This window comes from Barbatula barbatula, assembly GCF_947034865.1.
Source record: "Barbatula barbatula genome assembly, chromosome: 6".
NCBI lineage: Eukaryota > Metazoa > Chordata > Actinopteri > Cypriniformes > Nemacheilidae > Barbatula > Barbatula barbatula.
The window spans coordinates 21,173,245-21,193,566 of NC_136765.1; the positions used below are offsets into that span (position 1 = coordinate 21,173,245).

A 20,322-nucleotide genomic window follows, 5' to 3' on the forward strand; every position below is an offset into this window, starting at 1 on the left:
TTAAAAGATCAAACGTTTTAAAGTTGTATAAGAAAAATAATAGCCCCACTATTTGAAATGTAAAATAGCCTGGGTGTTATAAGTTTCAGTTTGCTTTAAACCAAGATATAGTCAGTGTGTACTTTGTAAAAAGAATGTTTTCCTGGAGCTTTAAACCTGTAAGCTAATAAAAAGCACTTAGCTCTGCACCTATACGCATGTTTGCTTGCGCACCTCATGTTTCCCAGAGATAATTGTTCTGCTAACTCTGCTGACTGAGACGGAACAGGACACAGCAGACAGGAAAACATAAAGGCTAATGCGACGCTTATCGTGGCGCGATTATGCAACCCCAAACACTTTCCCAGTCTGAGCGACCGCAGCTGAGGGAATTGAGTCTCCTTAGCTATTAGCATATCATTAAAGGGAATATGAGCAGCTGATTTGGAAATTAAATGTAGCTTACTTAGGCCTAATGAATAATGCATATCAGATCGTCATGGACAAGTTGACAAGAGCGGGAGTTACCAGAGGAGACAAGGGGAAGGTTGCAATGTCAGAGAGGACGGACCACAGGAAGCGGATGACAGGCTCGGTTAACTGTTCGATTGCAATTTTATGACTGCGTCTCGTTGCCTGCGGAAAAGAAATAAAGAGTATTGTTTCAGTTGGTTTATGACCTGGGATGTTGAGCTTGGGAGGGTGGTTTGATGTAGTGGCTAGTAATCGAAACATTGCAGGTTTAAACCCTACATGGTACGATGTGTGAATGGCATTATTGGTCATGTATGCAACTCACAGTTGAATGCAGTTGTTACTCTTTGTGTTTAGAATTTTAATAATCAAATATTTAATTTTATAAAATTTTAAAGATCGGGTATCATCCTCCACTGAAATGGCGTGAACAAACAGACACACCTAAACTTCACTATCGCAAAAGTTACGAGCTGCAGCGCAGCCTATCTTGACGCAGCGCAGACAATCTTGATGGTAAGCAACTCTGCTTATTGCTCCCCGAACTCTCTGTAAGTCGCTTTGGATAAAAGCGTCTGCTAAATGACTAAATGTAAATGTAAAATGTATCAGGCTATGTCATGCATTCTGACTACACTGTTCAACATGCTGGCTTCTCGTGCTTAACATGGTCAACGAGTTGGACGTATGATGTAGTATTTCTTTACTTGATACACTACCCCAGCACTCCAACTTGTTTAAGAATGTCTTTTATAATTCTGGATCCCGTCAAAGGTATCCTATTCCTTTTATTGGCCATTCTCCAGGAAAAGCACAGCAAGGAGAAAGAAATAGCCTGCCCACGTGCCCACCGACCAGCGAGGCCTGATAACCATCAAGATGTCTGCGCTGCGTCAAGATGGGCTGCGCTGCAGCTCGTAACTTTTATGACATACGTCTGTGCTTTGTTGACAATCGGCATGTACGTGCATAATGTATAAAACACAATGGGATTAATGTGATGATGTGTTGCTTGCTCACGCTGTAGTTCCATCCCACTCTCCCCACTATTCTCACCTCTAGTCGCTTGTTTTTCCAGAGATAATCGTACAGCTGTATCTCCCTTTAATAAATATGACCAAACTAAATACTCTTCGAAGATATGACGTATGCAGTACTTCTGAATAGGCACTCAAGATTTATATCAGACTGCCTGTGATATGTGACTTAACATGTTAATATTAGCAATTTTCTGTTTTATTCATAAACTGTGTAATCATTATATTTTATTATTTAATTCATTTTAATTATTATATAATGTGATTTAATAATATAATTGAAAATGACATCATTTAACATAATTCAATTGTATAATTTTGTCTTATTTAATTATACTAAATCACAAATAAATAAATAATATTTATTATATAATGCATAGAATTTATAGAAACATCCATTTTCATAATGGTTAAAGCTCTATTTGTCATGTATAGATGTTGTGAAACAAATTTAAGAACAAGAACAGAGTTCAAAAGTGTGGATGCTGTTTATTGCGTTTGTTTTTTACTGCCACAAGACGCACAACTGTAGCTGTTTTTACCGTTGTAACCATTGCAAGGTATTTCAGGAGTGACTACACGCATTTAAAGGGTTTACTTCAAAACCGTGTAGCTTCTACATGTCCGTTTGTCCTTGAACAGTTCACTATTGGATTATCTCTGCACTAAGTGCTCTGTAAATTGCTTTGTCATCTTTTAAACAACAGTCAATATACTAGGAGTTTTGTGAAAGGCACTGCGTTCTTTATGTCTGACACAAGAAAAAAATCAAGCCATTTCTCTGTTTTTCCCAATGTCACTCAGCCCTAAGTGGAGCAAATCACACGGCGAGCTGAAATAGCTTCATCAAAGGTAGACAAAGTGGGAAAAATAGAAAACAACAGCCAGAGCGCCAGATGTAGGCTGTGAAATACAGAATCAGTTGTAATGGAGCTCCAAATGTGCCGTCAATAAACGCGAGTGCACACCAGATGGACACTCGTGTTAAAATGGCTGCACCATTAAGTAAGACTCTGTCAAAGTGCTTTGAGTTTTATTTATTTTTATATTCTCACTGCGTCGTAGAGCAACACGGGCTGTTTTGTGTGTGTCTTCATGTCCCCCAGGGGATGTTGTGACCAAGCAGTGACTCAAACAATTTAACACTTGCAAAATTACATTTTAATGCTTCCTTTCAAAACAACATAATTTTAGTGCAATCGGAATAAATAAATATATTTCACCTTCTTTCAGACGTAGGTCGATCGCTCATTCGGTCATTTAGTCTCGGGTTGACCGTGTTCGACAGCCAGTTAGCTTTCACTTTGCCTCTTACCTGTAAACAACATTATCTACTTTAAGAAATCACTCAAGGTTGCGGTTTTAGTAGCATGGGTGCGTTAACTCTGCTTTGACCTCAGTAATATAACTTTTTTGCTCTTAACCCCATATTTACAGCAGATAGACTTCGGATGGACCCTGTCAACCACTAACTTTCCCTTTAGCCACAGAGTAACTGCTTGGAATGATCTGCCTAGATTACCATTATGGGCACGTGGTAACAAATTGGAGTCCTTGTACTCTATGACAAGCATGAGATTCAGCCAGATGATGTGTTCAATGGCGCTACAAATGATGTAGCCGGGTATCAGTTAATGTGGGAGCTGATGGGTGCAGCCGGGGGGAGAGCCGCACGTTTCATAACGCCGCCATCAGACGGTGATTCACTGTCAGGAAATGGTGGAGAGCGTGCCAAAAGTCACACAGATGTTGCATTGTGCTCATCTTTTCAAAACGAAGCCAATGAGCAGGCGATGGTAGAACGTGTCCATGGGTCGAGACAAACTGTGTTGATTTTAGGAGTTTCTCAGCTGTGCCGTTAAGGGAGGAGGGATTGTAAACACATTTAAAGCTGTATTCTGATCGCCTGAATTCACCTTCCATCCGGAACATGACGTGCGAGCGCGTGCATTGAGAATACTGGGAATGAAGTGCTTTTAAATGTTTCAGTAACCCATTATATTTGTAATTGAGATCTTTGAAGAAGATTCTTTGGTCAGATCTGGATTGTTGCATTATGGGTAGGGCAGTATTTGTGTCCTTGGGCGTGACTTTTTTTCCAAACGGCTGCGTGTTGAAATGGCACGTGTTGTTAACGTAGGAGTACTTTGAGAGATTTTCATCATTTCTATTTCTGCGAAGAACATAAATAAATCACACTAAGAAATCGTAGATTTCGGTTTTGATATTAATGTATAATATGAGAAATGTATGTAATGTTATTTCTACTGCCTTAAAAAGGCTGTGTAGAATTTTGCTTGGTACGTGTGCTGAGCATTCTAGTGTATAATACGATGTTGCATAACTGAACATAAGTGCATTGCGTTAATTGAATTTGAGCTCTTAATGCATTTGAAATACACAGTGTATCTTGAGGCTATAAATGTTGGATATAAAAGACTGATATGTCAAAGGGACAGTTCACCCATAAATTACAATTCTGTCAATACTTAGAATACTTGTTAACAATTCTTGACCACCATTGACTACCGTAGTAGGAAAGATTACGATGGTAGTCAAAAGTGCCCCAGAACTATGTGGTTACAAGCATTGCTTCCATATATCTTTCTCCATGTTCATCAGAACAACGAAATTGAACTTCGAAGAACTTGAATTTTCATTTTTGGGTGAACTGTCCCTGTAACATTAGAGCTGATTCGAATGATCGATTAGCATGTTTCGTACATACTCATTTTGTTGATCTGATTCTCGAAGAATGTAGAAGCATTATATTTTATAGGAACAGAATGTGGTTGTAATGATGAGAAGGGCTGTAATTCACAAGGCAGGCACTAGATGGCAGCTCAAGTCCCCCTGTGCATGTCTTATTGGATTCTGGAGTTTTCCTTTGCTGTGCCAGTATGATGAAAGTGTGTATGGAGAGAACAAACACTTCTGAGGGGCATATGTAAATATGGGTATACATAACTTAAGTCCTTCAAGGGTTTCTGACAGTGGCATTGTGGGTAAAATAGAAATGTCGGAATCCCTCTGGGAATGTAATGGGAGAAATTGAAGCATTTAACATTTTCATTCATTCAGCCAGAGTTTGAAGGAACGCTGACAGCCCCAATTCACGCAGCCCACATAAATACTTACTTTTCTGTCGTGCTTGTTACACTTTTCGTCTGAACTCGGGGATTGCAGGCATGATGTTGAAACCGCTGCTACAGAAGAGCATAACCGCTACCTTCAGAGAATAAATGGACCTCATGATCAACATTGAAGTGTTTTACTAAGAGTTAGCAAATTCATGTTCTCTCTTCATTTCATCTAATACCTCTGCCGCGTCTTATGATGAGTGTTTTTTGTGATATAAAACTGATGTGTTGAAGTGATTTATTTACTTGTTTTGAATAACTGTATATACGGCCATATAAAAATCACAAGACTTTATGATGGAATAGTGTGTCTTGTGTCAATTATTTACCCTAAACACATTATAAAATAACGGAAAAAATGCATTTTACTCTAAAAGAAAATCAAGTGACTACTTGTTATGATTTGGTTGGCAGGATATATATATATGTATATATAGTTATATCAAAAATATCTTTTGGACTTTAAAACGTGCACAACCTATTTATCACATGGACCCTCAGAGTCCTTCACAGGGTGGTTTTTGTGTTACATTAAATATGACGTCTACTTAGAAAGTTTTTTTTTTTTGAGTTTATAATAGACTGTTTTCTCTTTGTCGTGTAAAAGTCTAAAGCTACATGCACTCTGAGACGTCACATGCAGATGCTACAGCTTTTTGTACATGCATGTTACTTTATAATCAGGTCTTTTGTGATTCATGTGAATCTCTCTGTTAATATACGAGTAAACCGTGTAAACGATTAGCGTGACGTGGCAGATGCAGAAGATGGAGGGTTTGTGAGTGCTGGGTGTGGAGAAGAGGGCTGTTAAATTTCAAGGTCTGGTGGGTTCATTCATAGAGGTGACAGGATGGAAACACACAGATCAAACTCGAACGTGACGTCCTCATGATACCCAGACCCCTTTCACTCTTATTACCTCATGCTGTCCTGCAGTTTAAGGTCATTAACTTTAGTACTATAGAATGTGAAGTTTTGGTAAAAGCATAGAACATGTGTATGAGTCTTGAGAAAACATGTCCAGGTCACAGGGAATTTGTTCCCTGGTTCATAACATGTAACAATGTTTAAAACAATTGGACATTCCGGCCTAATTCACACATTTAAAATAATTATCATTCTTTTACACAAACGATTTAATTTAGAAAACATGTAATAAATATGCTTAGTTTTTTTCTAGTTCTGTGATAATTTGTGGAATTTACAGATTTCTTTTGCAATTTTAATGCACTTTTTGCTTTAAATACGTGCAGATTACTTCATTTTTATTTGGGGTTGTGCTATGGCACGTGTGACATTCACCCATACAAGAAAGAATTCAGAACGCAGAGCATATGCTATTTTTATGTGAAGATGTGTTTCCAGACATGAACATCAGTGATTGAAACTTTAACATTACAATATAATACAATTTCACTTCTGACATAATAGATATGCTTCCATCCCTCACAGCCTTCTTGTGACTCGTCTTTTAGTTGAGCATCAATGTTAAATGTTTAATGGATGTAATGATGATGTAATGTAGGCCACTAGCCCTGACTGTGAACTCTGTGAAGCTGTTCTCTCAAAGCACGTCAGATAAAGCAGGTAAAGACATTGCCCGAGGCCTGCTCTATATGGGCTCCTGGTAGGGCGTCCCCACAGCTCAGAGGGTAAGGCCATTTTAATAATGGGCTTTGTTGCTGTTTGTCATTATTAACATCAGTCTTGCACTCCTGGGGTCTTGAACATGTTTCTTTAGGGGCACATCCCGCTCTGTCCTGTCCTGTCTTCGTGTAATTATTGTGCAAATACATTTAATTCCTTTGAATATAAAGTTCATGATGCAAAACATTGCTTTTTGCCCTCTATTAGATGTAGACATCGTGCATTTAATATACTTCTAAATGAGACTCATAATAGTCTAATTGGACAATCTCTGTATATATGTATTTTGTATATGTTATGCTGACGCATTCAAAACTGCAGTTTGTAAACACGGTTTGTACTTCATCAGCAGCAAACTGCACTCAGATGGCATTTACGGCCGCTCAACCAATATGTTTTTCAGACTTGCTATTAATAAAAATCAGCCAGGAGGGATACAATAAAACACTGTCCGCGAGCGATAATAAATGCAGTAAAATAAATCCTTTTGTTGCTTAAACGAACAGTCAAAACAAAAATCCAGATTGATTGTTTAGTCGTTCTGCGATTTTCCAGGAAATCAAACCAAAAGGACAAAAAATCAAATCCTGTTTTCCGCACATGATCTTGTTTTTTGCTGTTTACTACGACAGCTGATCATGTTCAAATTCATTATTATTTGGTGTGCAACATGATCTCTGGTTTTATGGACTTTGGGTGGCTCGTAAATTATCAGTTTTGAGTTTTGCTGTGTGTAACACTTCCTGATTTGTTTGAAAATGAGCCAGCATTTGATTTTGTTTACAGTATGCGTGTTATTTGGCAGCACTGCTGTTTTGCCTGACATTGTTAGTCGCAAATTGCAAAGAGAAAACGCAAATTGGCAATAACTGTCAAATATATTCAAAAGGTGTACAGCAAAAAAGCAAAATAACATCCTTTTATCACCGATTGGTTCTGTGAAAGGCATCCGAGCTGAAACGAAATCGCCATTAAAAAGCACTGCCGAGATTTAAAACCATCAAGTTGTATGTAAAGAATTATTATTATTTTTTTAATATTCTTTATCTTATGTATAAAATGTCCTTTCTGTAATTGCATGGCCCTAGAGGAATGTTTTTTTTTGTTTCGGTGCTTGCATATGCCTGGACTGACAAAAACAAATTTGAGGACTAATGATAAGCCTGCATGGCAATTTGGTGTTCAAGGCGGATAGTGATACTGTGGTGGTTTAGATTTGTATTGCACTTTAGATGCCTTGCTTCAGTTCTACCTAACTTTTTTAGCAATCTTAATGGGTTTGTCAGGCGATCTGGCTCTTCTGGACAGGGCTGGGGTCATTTGAAGCATGGAATCTCAGCATGGGCTCAAAACGACTCTGGACTACTGAAGCTTGAAATGACCGTACATGAAAATTATCTGTAGCTGAAACTAAATTGCTTTTGTTCTCTCTCTCTCTCTCTCTCTCTCTCTCTCTCTCTCTCTCTCTCTCTCTCTCTGTTATTTTTCTGCTTCTTATAGTAGGCAATCAGCTATAATTTGCGACCCACAGTAAATAGCATGTACTATTACGTATCTTGCTTACTTGGAGACTTTTTCCAAGTTACTACTTTACCAAAACACAAAACTAGGAGTTTTTAGTGGAAACATTTGTGTACGCTACCAGTCCCTGAGCGATAGAAGTCGGCACATCCATTTTAGAATTTATTATCTCAGAGCTTTCGAAAGGAGGTAAATAATGAGCTGGAATGAAGAAAGAAAGCACTCCTTGTAGTTACTGGCTTTTAGCTTCACTCTACATTAATTATTGGATGTTTCTCATGACGGAAAAATACGCAAGTCTTTTAAAAGTCCATTACGGTTTCCAGACGGCAGGCGTGCAGTGCTGACCGGCAAAAGACTTGGAACACTAAATGTTTTTTTACTGACATGTTTTTAGGCAGACACCAGATTTTCTAGCATGTACCATAGTAGAGATTTTTTGGGGTATATATATTTTTTTCTGTTGAACACAACATTAGTTTATTTCGAAGAATTTAGGAAAACAACACGGACCTGTTCCTTTAACTTTTGGTAGACCCAATGGCGTAACAAGTCAGGTCCGGGCCCATATGCAAGAACATTTTACAGGGCCGCATGCGTCTGTTAGTGACCGTGTTGCACATTACTGCACATCGGTTATTTAGCGTCTATAATTCTTAATAAAGCTCTCCCTTTAAGTGCATTGTGTAGTCATGGTTTTAGAGCTCAAGATGTTGTTTGTCTTTCTTACTGTGCGGTGTTATTGCTTCCTGCACATGTACAGTGAAATCCCATCTGCGTAGTTGGTGAAGAGCTTTAATTGGGAAGTCTGTTAATAGTTATTAACAGATTCTCACCCTCGGATTCTCTGTCAAGGCGACGCTTGAAACTGTAGAAGACTTGAAACGCTTTAAAAAAGTTTTAGCTCGAAGAAGCTTGAATTCCTTTTGTTTTAATGTCATCCCTGGATTGATCGTGGTTTAGTTGTCTTGCTCAATCGGCCAACCCTTGTGGGATTTAAACCTACAACAGATTAGTTACCAGCCCAGAATATCAACCGAGCACATTTCTAGGCTAAATGACGGGGGAGACAGACCACTCTCCCAGATCTAGCTTTCAGATGTACCTGGAGGCGGACGGGTATTTGACCAACATACATTTACAGTTGGATTGCTCTATGTACTTATGACATATATATATTTTAGTGCATTATTAGCATCGACTGATATTATTCACAAACAAAAATAGGAAGAAATTGTTTTTCACACGTTTATCAGACACAGCAAGGTTACTAAAAATGAAACGCAAGCTGACAGATTATTCCCCGAGGCTGTCAGCTGAAATAGAATGCTGTTTACTGATGTTTATTTAGCAGTAGATACAGATGTCCTTTATATATATTTTTTAATTAAATGTGGTTTTGTTTGACAAAATGTGCTTTTTTTCATCTAATGTGGTTGACTTGGCTATCTGTTTCAACTCTTGCTGTATCAAGTTGTGGCCTTTAGATTTTTTAACTATTTGTACTGTTTAATTATTCTGATGTGATTTTCACTTGTAATGTGCAGCAAGACAGTGTGCGTAGATATATAGGCTAGTATTGCTATATGATACAATTTAATAATACTAAGATAACATATTTCAAACCAATCTCATCTCGATCCGTAAATATTTTATGTTTTATGAAATTGGTGTCTACTTAGGAAAAAATAATATCTCATTAATACACTTTTGTATAATCAGCCTTTGCCCCAGTGACTGGGCGTGCAGTTTCATGTTTGTTTGTTTTCCTGCTTGCTTTTTTTCTAATATTCATACCGTTGTTTGCTTCACATCGTTTAAAGGTCCAGTGTTTGAAATTTAGTGGCCCCTAGCAGTGAGGTTGCGAATTGCAACTAGCGACTCACTCCTCCCCTCCCTTTCGAAGCACTATGGTGGCTGACACAGAACGAAGATGTCGTCACGTTTCGCTTCTTTGCCGAAGGAGATAATGCATTTACAAAACGCTCTCTTTAGAGCAGTTTGTCAGATTAAGGCTACTGTAGAAACAACTGGGTGTATTCCTAGAAATAGCTTATTCTAAGGTAATAAAAACGTAATGCTTCATTATGTAAGGTTTTTATTCACCTCTCAAGACACAGTGATGTATATCATATTGTATTTCCGTCAATAGATCCTCCCAAAAATTCCACACCGGAACTTTAAATTCATACGCAGTTGCCACCTTCTGCTCTCTCATGAGATAACGTTGAATATACACTAAATGCATACGTTTTATTTTCCACAAGGATTTACGATAACTTCTTTACACAAGTGAATACTTCGATTTATGTGCAGCTGTTGTTAAACAGATACAGTTTAGTATTCGTAGTACATTCGTTGATCAAAAGCACCCACCTAGCATTTTGAAGGTGAGAAAAGCCATCCATATTGACAGATTATATGGTTCCCATGCGTTTCTAAAAGTGAAGTGCATATTGACGTTGAGCATGAGGAATAAAGATGGCGTCCCGGCTTTGAGATATACAGAGCTGTGCCATACAGAGAGGAGAAGAGAGGACACATTAGAACACATTAGAACAGAGGACACATTAGACTCCGCTTGGTCTCCATCAGTGCATGAAATGGCCGCTGTAATGAATTTGTGGCCAGCGCATTAGCCTCCGTTTCATATTCTGCTATTGAGTTCTTGCTTGTGATAATCGTCTCTTTCATATTCTAAAATGCAAATTGGCGTTTTATCACAGCAAAGCTGGTCATAAATAGACACTGTTTGAAATGAAGTTTTACAGCTCTAGCCGTGAAACTCCGTTGAAACTCATGTTGTCATGAAAATGACTGGCTAGCTGTTTTTTTGTAGATGTGTTGGCGTTCTCGACTGGTTTAATTTCATGACCATGGACTTTTGCCTGTTTGTGTGATCATATGGCACCCAGATATTCTGAAGAATCTTTATACAGTTCTTTATTTTGTGTAGCCAAAGTTGATCAAACACCAATTCTAATGATGTTGATAATAGTATTGTAATAGAATATTCCTTTTTGTGTGAACTGTTCCTTTAAGGGCGAGCTTTTACATTTTACACTTGCACGATTGTGTTTTACGGCATCCTTTAAGAACCAGATGAGTAAATCGTTCCACAAAGTACCTCTGTGTGTTTAGCTTTGTCATGAGTGAGATACTCTTACGTCGGTTCAATGGAATTGGCGTTAAATGGCTAAGTGCTTCCCTGTTCTGCCTGGGCGAATCATTACTTTATGTTAATTTGTGACTAGAGCCAGGAGCAAACCAAACAGATCCTGCATCTCTCCATCTGGCCACACAATTTCAAGCCGTGATGGGAGGTGGTAGGTGCTGGATCTGGGGGGAGGAGATGAATAAAAGGGGCTTTTAATGGTCTAGTGTGCATTTATTGACTGCTGAGAATTTTTCTCGGATTGGGCAGCTACTAAATTGCCCGCTCCCTTGGAGTTATTCATGGAGTAACAATGCAAAGCAATAATTGCCTGGCAATAGTAGATGCAATTTCTATGAGCGCTGCTTACAAAAGGAGTGACTGGCTAAGCCACACAGCGAAATGATGGAAATGCACACAGCGACTTTTCACTACATTTGAAATAGACGGCAGACCGGACATTGCTTTTTATGTATAGACCGCTAGTACATGCGTCTGCGCTGTAAATGGGGCCTCTTTAATACAACGAATGAGGGATATGGATGGATAATACATTGCACTGTTATTACAATCACTGCTGGTTGTATTCACGAAAAAAAGATTTTTGTTTGTGGCCGTAAGGCTCAAAGGTGTTATAAGGTGTTAACTAGTCTATTGGAGGTGTGATTTTCGAAGTCATTGATTTACGCTTTTACCTCAAAACATGTACGATATGTTGGAAGAAAGCCAATGAAATGGTCCCACTCTCTCTGTCTCTGGTGACATTACTATGACAAGGAAATGTTTATTGCTTTTAAAGGAATAGTTCAAAGAATACATTTTGCTCCCTTTTACAAGCCGTACAGTTTTGTCCTATTTTAATCTCTTGTTTTATGGACCAATTTGCAAGGCCTAAACAATGGTGGTCCAGAAGCATGTCCTACTACACAAATGCAACCAACAAAACATTTGAAAATAGCTGTTTATGACCACTGTTTACTCATATCGCATATTTAAGCGAAACATCTATTAACTCAAAGTATTCACTCCAGTCACCAGGCTCACGGAATCTCCGGCATCAATATTTGAATAAATTAAGAAAAAGTAATAGCTGACTGCCATGTGGGATTTCGTAAGGAAGATAAAGGTTAGGATAACGGTTTTCCGATAAGTTTTATAGCTCGTCATGAGGGATTTTCTCCCAATTATTTGGCATCCATTTAAACATTTTAACACATATAATCATTTACATTCTAGTATTGTTGTATTTAATGTGTAACGTAATTTGTTTACCTTTCTAAAACTAAATTAACTAAAAAAATGTTATTATAAAAAAACTGGATGTGTTGGTAACGTCCTGGTCTATACCAAGTGTTTTTTCAAAATTATAGGTTTTCGCCATTTTGAAATGATCAATACATGAACACTGCAACTATGTGTGAAAATATTCGAGTTGCTAAAATTAACCAAATACAAGACGATAAAACATAATATTAAAAAGTTACAATATAGCCTGTAATATTGATTTATAGAAATGAAATACTAAATAATGTACTCGTGTTATGAAACACTTAATAAAAGTGGGAATTGGAAGCTCATTTGAGTTCAAACCTTTGTAATACGTACCATTTTTATTTGCCAACAAAATAAAGAAATGGCGTTATACTTTTACTTTATGTAAAACTATTTTACATGAAAAGATAAAGAAATAATGTATTTTATTTTATTTACAAAATGTACACAAGAAAGGTTTTGTGGTCCGACCCAAAAAATATTGTTCTTTACATAACTCGAGTGTCTGGAATATTTATACACATCTTTTTTCCACTGATAACCTTTAGATTGTTTGTAGTATGTGTAAAGATGATTGTGTATGCATGGCACGTAACATTTAGTATTAGCATGTCGCATTTGTGATCGCATTGCCACTTCATATTTGTTTTTTTGATGTTATTCTTCGTTGTTTTGTGCAGGATCACGGGTGGCATACGAAGAACCTTTGCTGTCCCCCATTAGTCCTGTGGCGATAGCATGTTCAGATGATGGTCCTACCAAGCATTTTTGTGTCATTTTTATGTCATTAATGTTTGTGGCAATTACGAGTTGTCAGAGCCCCGGCTTTGTGCCGCTCTGTCTGCGGATGAAAGGGTAGCGAGAGGAGAGGGAGAACTGGAGCGGAGAGGGTGCTTTTGAGGAGCAGATAGGAAGGAGCAGGTTGATGTTATTTGGAGGTTGATGTGAAGTCAAATAAGAGTCGAGCTACTGTCAAGCACTTGGGATGTAACCATATTATCGATACCGGGTTATCGCAATAGCAAAATTATCTCAATATTATTGTGGGCACATGACTGTATGAAACGATGGGTCGTCCGGGCCTAACATAGAGAATGATAGATGTTACCTTTGTCAAGGTCCGTCTGGTGCAATTATTTTATTTCATAAAAGGGAGTTTTAGGTCATTTGACCCGTCTCAGACTAGATCTCATACCTCAACAGTTATGATTAGAGGATAAAGTAAGGATGCTTATGGTGTGCTTCCAAGTCATCATTTGTCATTTTAAACATTGCAATAAATACCGTACTGTGGGCTTTATACCGAGGTGTTATCGATCAGTGAGATTCCGATATTGTTACATCCCTATCAAGCACACATCAATTTTATGTATAAAAGGCAACGTGAAATCAAAGATTTAATTTATTTCAGTAAATGTCTTCGGTCTTATTGCTTATGATTTATCAAGGTACGTTGTTCTTGGCTAAATTAAATGTTTTCGTTTTATGTTCAGCCCTAACTTGTAGCCAAATCGCTGTGAGTCCTTTTTTCTTGTGTGTGTGATCTGTTTAACCACCTCTGTTCTGCATGCAGAGCCGTCTCTCTCTCTCCTCTGCCCACGTACGGCCCCTGTTTCCGCTGATCTTGCTTGTCTTATTACACTGCGAACATGCGGAGAGCTCCTCCTGCGCCTCCTCATGCCGCTCTGAAGACGTGATTGGCTGTCACACTCGCGTTTGCAGAACAACCCCTGTGACAAAAGACTCTCGAGCATCGCGCTCGCTCGGGACCTGATTGACGGCTCATCAGATACGAGAAATGCTCTTGTGTTATTTCGCTCTTCACTGGCTCACAGTAAAAGCTGCGGTGATGCCGTTCTTTTCTACGCATTATTCTGAAGTAATACGTGCCTTTTCATCTTTTTGTACTTTGTTGAAATTTAGCGTGGAAAAAGAAGCCCAGGTTGAGATAACATGAGAGAACATGAAAGGGGATGTTAGGGGACATACTGTACTAAGGGATTTTCAGTTTGCAAGCTGTAGGTCGGCCATCTGCATATTGGAGAGGGCCGGTCGTCGCACGTGCAGCTGCAAATGAGCCAATCCCACAACAACTTCCCCTCCACGCCCTATAACAGCCGTCATGTCGTGTGATGACACGTTTCTCCAAGCTGCGACACTGCCCCTGTTGGACAAACCACGCAATTACAGAAACTGCAGGAGAGACGTCATTTTTGTAGTGCACGTTCAAGTGCCAGGACTAAAAAAGTATCAATGAGTACAGTATAGAACAGCATATATCTTTATATTCTTTTGTTCTGATTTTCTCTTCGCTATGCCTTATTGTATCTATAGATACAGTTTAGACGGTTTTGAGAATGGGCTGCATGAGCGAACTGAGCTCATCAACATTGTCGGCGCCTCCTTTGTTTCTTTTTAGGTCCGTGTTTGTGCTCGACACGTCCATAACATCAAAACCCTGTTTGGGCTCTGGCCTGGAAAAGAGAGAACCACATGTTTTCTATCCGCTGAAATAAAGTGTCTTCTCATCACTCTTATAATTACCTCCTAGCTGTCACATCCTATTGGCTTCTCTAGCCAGAGAAAATAATGGGGTTTTGTGTGTGCTTGTGGTCAAACCGTCCAGCCCGGTGGTGGCAATAGTGAGCTCGAACGGTGCGACAGAAAATGCCCACAGGCCAACCTTTAAGATCTCACACCCTCCGCACCAGAGAATTAACAGTAAATCTGGCCTGACAGAAATGTGTTTACTTTCTCCTCGACGTTCTGTTAGAAATCACCTCAGTCCAATGGATTGTTTTGGACCTGAGGGTGCGGCACCTGAGGTGAGCTCACCACAAATTCCACCCACATAGTGTGGTCTTTCAAATCCAGTAGTGATTGTGTTCATGATATGTTGAAACCCTTTTATGATCAAACTACGCACATATTTTGCATCTGTGTATGCCACGACTTGATGGAAATTCTGCATAAAGCTCCAGGAAACGGGATTCCCTAGCAAACTGCTACTGATTTCTTTTTTGACTCGATGGTCCCAGGACACCGTTACTGAGCATTCCATCTTAATTTAACCCCCACGCACATGGCACACATGGACTCCCCACCCAGCGTAATTAGGTGAACGTGGATTCTGTCTTTTGAGTGATTTGAATTGGCCGACCGGCCTCATATGCGGCCCCATTTGGAGCACAAAAGACTGTCTTTTGTCGGGGTGAGAGGGTTAAGAGAGCTCATTTCACGGCAGTTTATTTGCTCGGGTCCCAAAGGGACGTCCCTCCAAAAGTACTATCAACTCCACCAGCTGGCTCTGGGGTGGGACAACACAAAGACCCCCTAGAAACCTGACGTCCCATTTAAACAGCGTTTATGACAAATCAGATGACTGCGAGGGAATAAAAAGCATTTTACTAGCAATGATGCTTGATTCAACTGATATATTATAAGCAGGCATTTGAGTTTTTTGTGTTGTCCTCTGAGTGTACGAAGAGTAGGTTTCATTTTCTTAAAATTTGGCATAACATAATATTGTTTATTTTTATCCTGGTATTCTTTTGCAGTGGCTTAAGTAACACAATAATATCAATATTATAACATAAGTGACCACGAGTATCAAAAGAATATTATAAATATAACCATGAATAACTTGCTTTCATTATTACAGCATAATTATGAATGTTAAATATACATTGTGTATCACTATACATATATTTCAACAATTATTATTAATATTAAACAATTATGATTCATTTGAACAGCTGTAATAAAAACATGAATATGTATAATCATTATTAAGTAATATTATATATATATATATATATGAGTATTACTATGAATATTCTAAAAAATATTTATTAAAATTAATAAAAAGTACTGTGGTTTTTTTAAAGGCTTTTTTTACCAAGTTAAACTGTGGTATTTATAAAATAGTTAAATACTAATGAATACAATGTTTTGCTATGTACTATGTTTTTTTACATAATACTTTATATACTTTTTAACAAAGAACAATAGTAACATTGATAAAACTAAACAGATCAGCTTCTGAAATACATTTAAACATGTCTATAAAAACACTGGAGTAAACTGAATAAATGTACACTAACAAACACCATCGTTTGATTTTATTCTTAACAGTTCATTAGTTAATGACTTTATGAAGAGAGTTATAAAAGCTGTTCTAATGTGTTTGTTGTTTCTTTGCATGATCTTGTTGTTTCTTTGTAGCTCTCAATGAATTCATTATTCCTGTGTCAATGCGCTCTGTTTCTCCAGCTTCACCTGCGCTCGGCAGAGAGACTCAGGGACTTGTGTTGTGCTAACAGAGGCACCTTCATTAAAGTGGGCCAGCACCTGGGGGCCCTGGACTATCTGTTACCTGAGGAGTACACCAGCACGTTGAAGGTCCTTCACAGCAAAGCACCTCAGAGCTCTATGGAGGAGATCAAACAGGTCATTCAGGAAGACCTGGGGAAAGAGGTTTGTTTCTTTGGTATTATGTGACTGATGGAGAGCATCTGTATTAAAGACAATGTGAAACAACATTCGAAATGCATTTAAATGAAAAGGTTACCCAGAACTCAGAAATGTGATGCAAAATAAGTCCAGGCATGTTTATTGTTGGATCAATTTCATGTTGTCTTAGTCATTATTGCAGACCTCCCTTTGTCAGAAATAGGAGCCCATGGGTCAGTTGTTGTCCGGGTCAGTGAGGTTAATGCATTATGGGTGAGATGAGAGGAAAAAAGAAGCAGATGAAGGCTGAGCTTTGAGCCTGTGACCTCTCCTGTTACCATTTTTGCTTGTTGAGTTGATTCTTGCGAAGTGTGCCATTTCAAGAATATTTTAACAGGTTTCAAAGTTGTTCCCAGTTTTTAGAGGAGGTAAAGCATGTCCAGATTGTCTATCCGTTCCGTTATTTTCGTGTTCAGTAGATGTTCTAGTGACGCATTAACACACGATGCTAAGGGACAAGTCACTCCCTAAATAAACATCATTGACTTGGATATGTTTGTTGCTTGTTTAGTAGTGCAAACATTACTGTTACTGTTTGTGATACGTAGAATTAGTGCTTTGAATAATCTTTATATTTGCCATGCAATGTGCGTGATACCCTGAAGTGATACATAGTTCGCACACTAAAAAATTCTGTCAGTTACTCACACGTAAGTTGTTTCAAACCTTTGTAAATTTCTTTGTTCTGTTAAACACAAAAGAAGATATTTTGTAGTTTTTTTCCCCACTGTTGTAGTCAATAGTACCCCAGAACTGTTGGTTACTAACATTCTTCCAAATATCTTTGTGCTCAGCATAGCATCACAATTTATACAGGTTTGGGATAACTTAAGGGTGAGTGAATGGTGACACAATTTTGTATTTTTGGGTGAACTATCCCTTTAAATGATGTGACTTGTTGTGAGGGCTGTTTTTTTACTATCTTGTCATGGATGGAAAATATAGACCGTACATTTACATAGCAGTGGATTTAAAGTGTAACTAGGATCCGGAATATCATATATTTTTTTAGAAAATGAACAAATTGGAAAAAAAGGTTACTTTTAGTGCGGTCAAATCCATTTGTGTTTTTGGCATGTATGTGTATGAAATATGAGTAGTATATATTTACATATATTCATAATGTAATCGCGATTAATCGATTTACGTGAGTCAAATGTTGTCAAACTGACTTTTTCAGCCAAAGCATAAAGCTCAACTGTTGTGAATCAGTTTAGGTAAAAACACAATTTTCATATAATAAAAATAGAATAACTTGCTCACTACCAGATTTTGGAGCAATTTTTACCAAGAACAAGTTGCAGATTGTAGGTTTAATGCAGTGTTGCACTGCACCAAACACATATTCTTGTCTTTTTTCTATTTTGAGTACAGTCAAGGTCACATACAGTAACTCCCCAGTTCTGGTGATGAAATGACCTTGAGCAGACTGGACAATGGTAAGCTGTAATCACTCAGCCGGAGTGTGACTCTTTAGAGCGGCCCTGTCCAGTCTGACCTTGAGAGGGTTGCTCTCGTGTCTCGTACCCGGCAGCTCCGTGGCAATGACTGCATCTTCACCATTTTATTATTGTAATTATTAGCTATAATAGATCAGTCTGACTGTCTGCTTCTCTGACTGCCTCTCCTCCTGTTTCTAACACACACACACTGTCCCTGCCTCTCCTGTGACATCCGCTCTGGCTGCAACGTTACGTAATTCCAGCCAGGTCTGGTTTACAGAGGTTCTTTATTTCATCCTCAAGTGTGTGTTTGTGTGTGTGCTGCAAAGAAGCATTTGAGACACCACCGCTGTGTGTCGGAGCCGGAGATGGACCCGTCACGGTTCGATGGGCTCAGTGCGGCAGGTGAATAATCCGTCTGTCTCTATGTCACAATAAAAGTCCCCCGATCATCGAGCTCTCCGCTTTTGTCTTTCATTCACTGCATTACCGCGTTCGGGATTGTAGATTAGGTGATGCACACGCTCCTAATGTAGTGTATGAAGAATGCGTCTCAGCATGCTCGTGTCAGGTTCGCGCAATTGATTTTAATGAACGTTGGTTCGTTGGGTTGCGGCATGCGATGTGCCGTGTAGCGACTGGTTGGCAGTGCCCAACAGGCGCGGCACGGGGGGTAGAGTCGCTTGCCAGGGCTTTTAGTAAGAGTCGTCTTCTCTGTGGGGTAAACTCCAGCATACCGCCCCGCTTTTCATTATTATTTATGAGTCTTGGCATGGTCTCACACAAAATCAAAAAGCTGTTACAGGCGGCTCTGGATCCATTTAGATAAGGATTTATTGATATCACAAAGGTGTGGAGGAAGAAAGACACTGGTCTTGGTTTGCTCTCAGCTTGCTTTTGCTCTTTCTCTTTAATTCACTCTTTCGTACGCCTGCGAGAGGCTGAAATGTTTTTTCATGAGATTCTTTCCAGTTAATAGAGTCAGACCTCTGATTTATGCAACAGACTTTAGTAGGCAGGAGCTGAGCTTGTTTGACCCCAAATTGATTTTGTATGTTTATATTTTTCATTATATTCCTTACTTTAGTATTCATTTATATATAACAAACAAATTATACATATAATATAAAAATACAAAAAACTCCTGGAAATGAGAATTTCATGATGCTCAGCTTTTCGTCTTGTGAAATAAAATGTGATTGATATTTTGTAATTTTATATTATTTTAAAAATACACTTAAATCCCTTTTTTATTTTAAATGTATTTTTTTTATTTCGTATTCTTCTAACCATGAATTTTCATATTTTACAAAGAGAAATTTTGAGGAAGGACGTTTTCATTCTTTGAATGATTTGATCGGAAAATTTATTTCCAGCTGATGTCACCAATCCCTTTTTTTCCTGTTCCTCCAACCAGTTACCCTGGTTATGGTTTGTAGTGCCCTCTTTTTACAATTCGATATTTCTCAGTATACCCTGTTTCGCTTGGAAATATGTCACTTTATGGGAGAAAAACGATTTGTAAATGTTGTTTCATGTCGACTTCAAAGCCCTTTTAAATAAATTATATGGCTGCTCTCTGCACATAACCAAGACCTGCTTTCTAAAACCTTGAGAAATGTTGTGAACTACCTGCCCACAGAGAGTTGTGCTAGTAGGACTGAAAAAGGGCAAGGTACTTAGCATTTCAGTTACACAAGTATTTTTTTCGTCAAAAGTCATTATCGCGTAGTGTTGAAAAAATTTGGCTAATTGGTAGTCATCACCTTCTCCCAAGGCCACTGTGAGGGGAAAAGTGCACACGGGAGCATTTGAGCGAGAACTCTTAATCATGAGCCCAAGGGGACTTTACTTAATAAATAGTTGTATTTACTACGGTTGTTGTATAACATTAATAATATAACTAGATTTTCAAAGCCGTTCCTGCATTTTTCTGGGTCGCTTCGAGAGCCGTTGGTCAGCGGTAGCGAAGGTGTTCTTGGTGGTTACTAATTGTTGTTTTACGCGCATATTTAGGGGCCGGATTTACAAAATAGTAAGAAGGTAATTCTATAACTGCTATATTTAAGAGAGTTCTGATATTATAGAATTCAATAATATTAATATATAATATTATTCTAATTCAAGAAAAAAGTTAGGCATGT

The 20,322-nt window shown here is 38.4% G+C and overlaps 1 protein-coding gene across 1 annotated transcript in view; it reads left to right on the top strand.

The window, feature by feature from the left end:
• The window catches only part of adck1 (aarF domain containing kinase 1), an 84,666-nt gene that overhangs the window by 10,166 nt on the left and 54,178 nt on the right, over positions 1-20,322 (top strand). Inside the window, exon 4 of the mRNA XM_079457909.1 lies at positions 16,497-16,700. Within this exon, the coding sequence (XP_079314035.1) occupies positions 16,497-16,700 (204 nt within the window). The remainder of the gene's footprint in view (positions 1-16,496; positions 16,701-20,322) is intronic.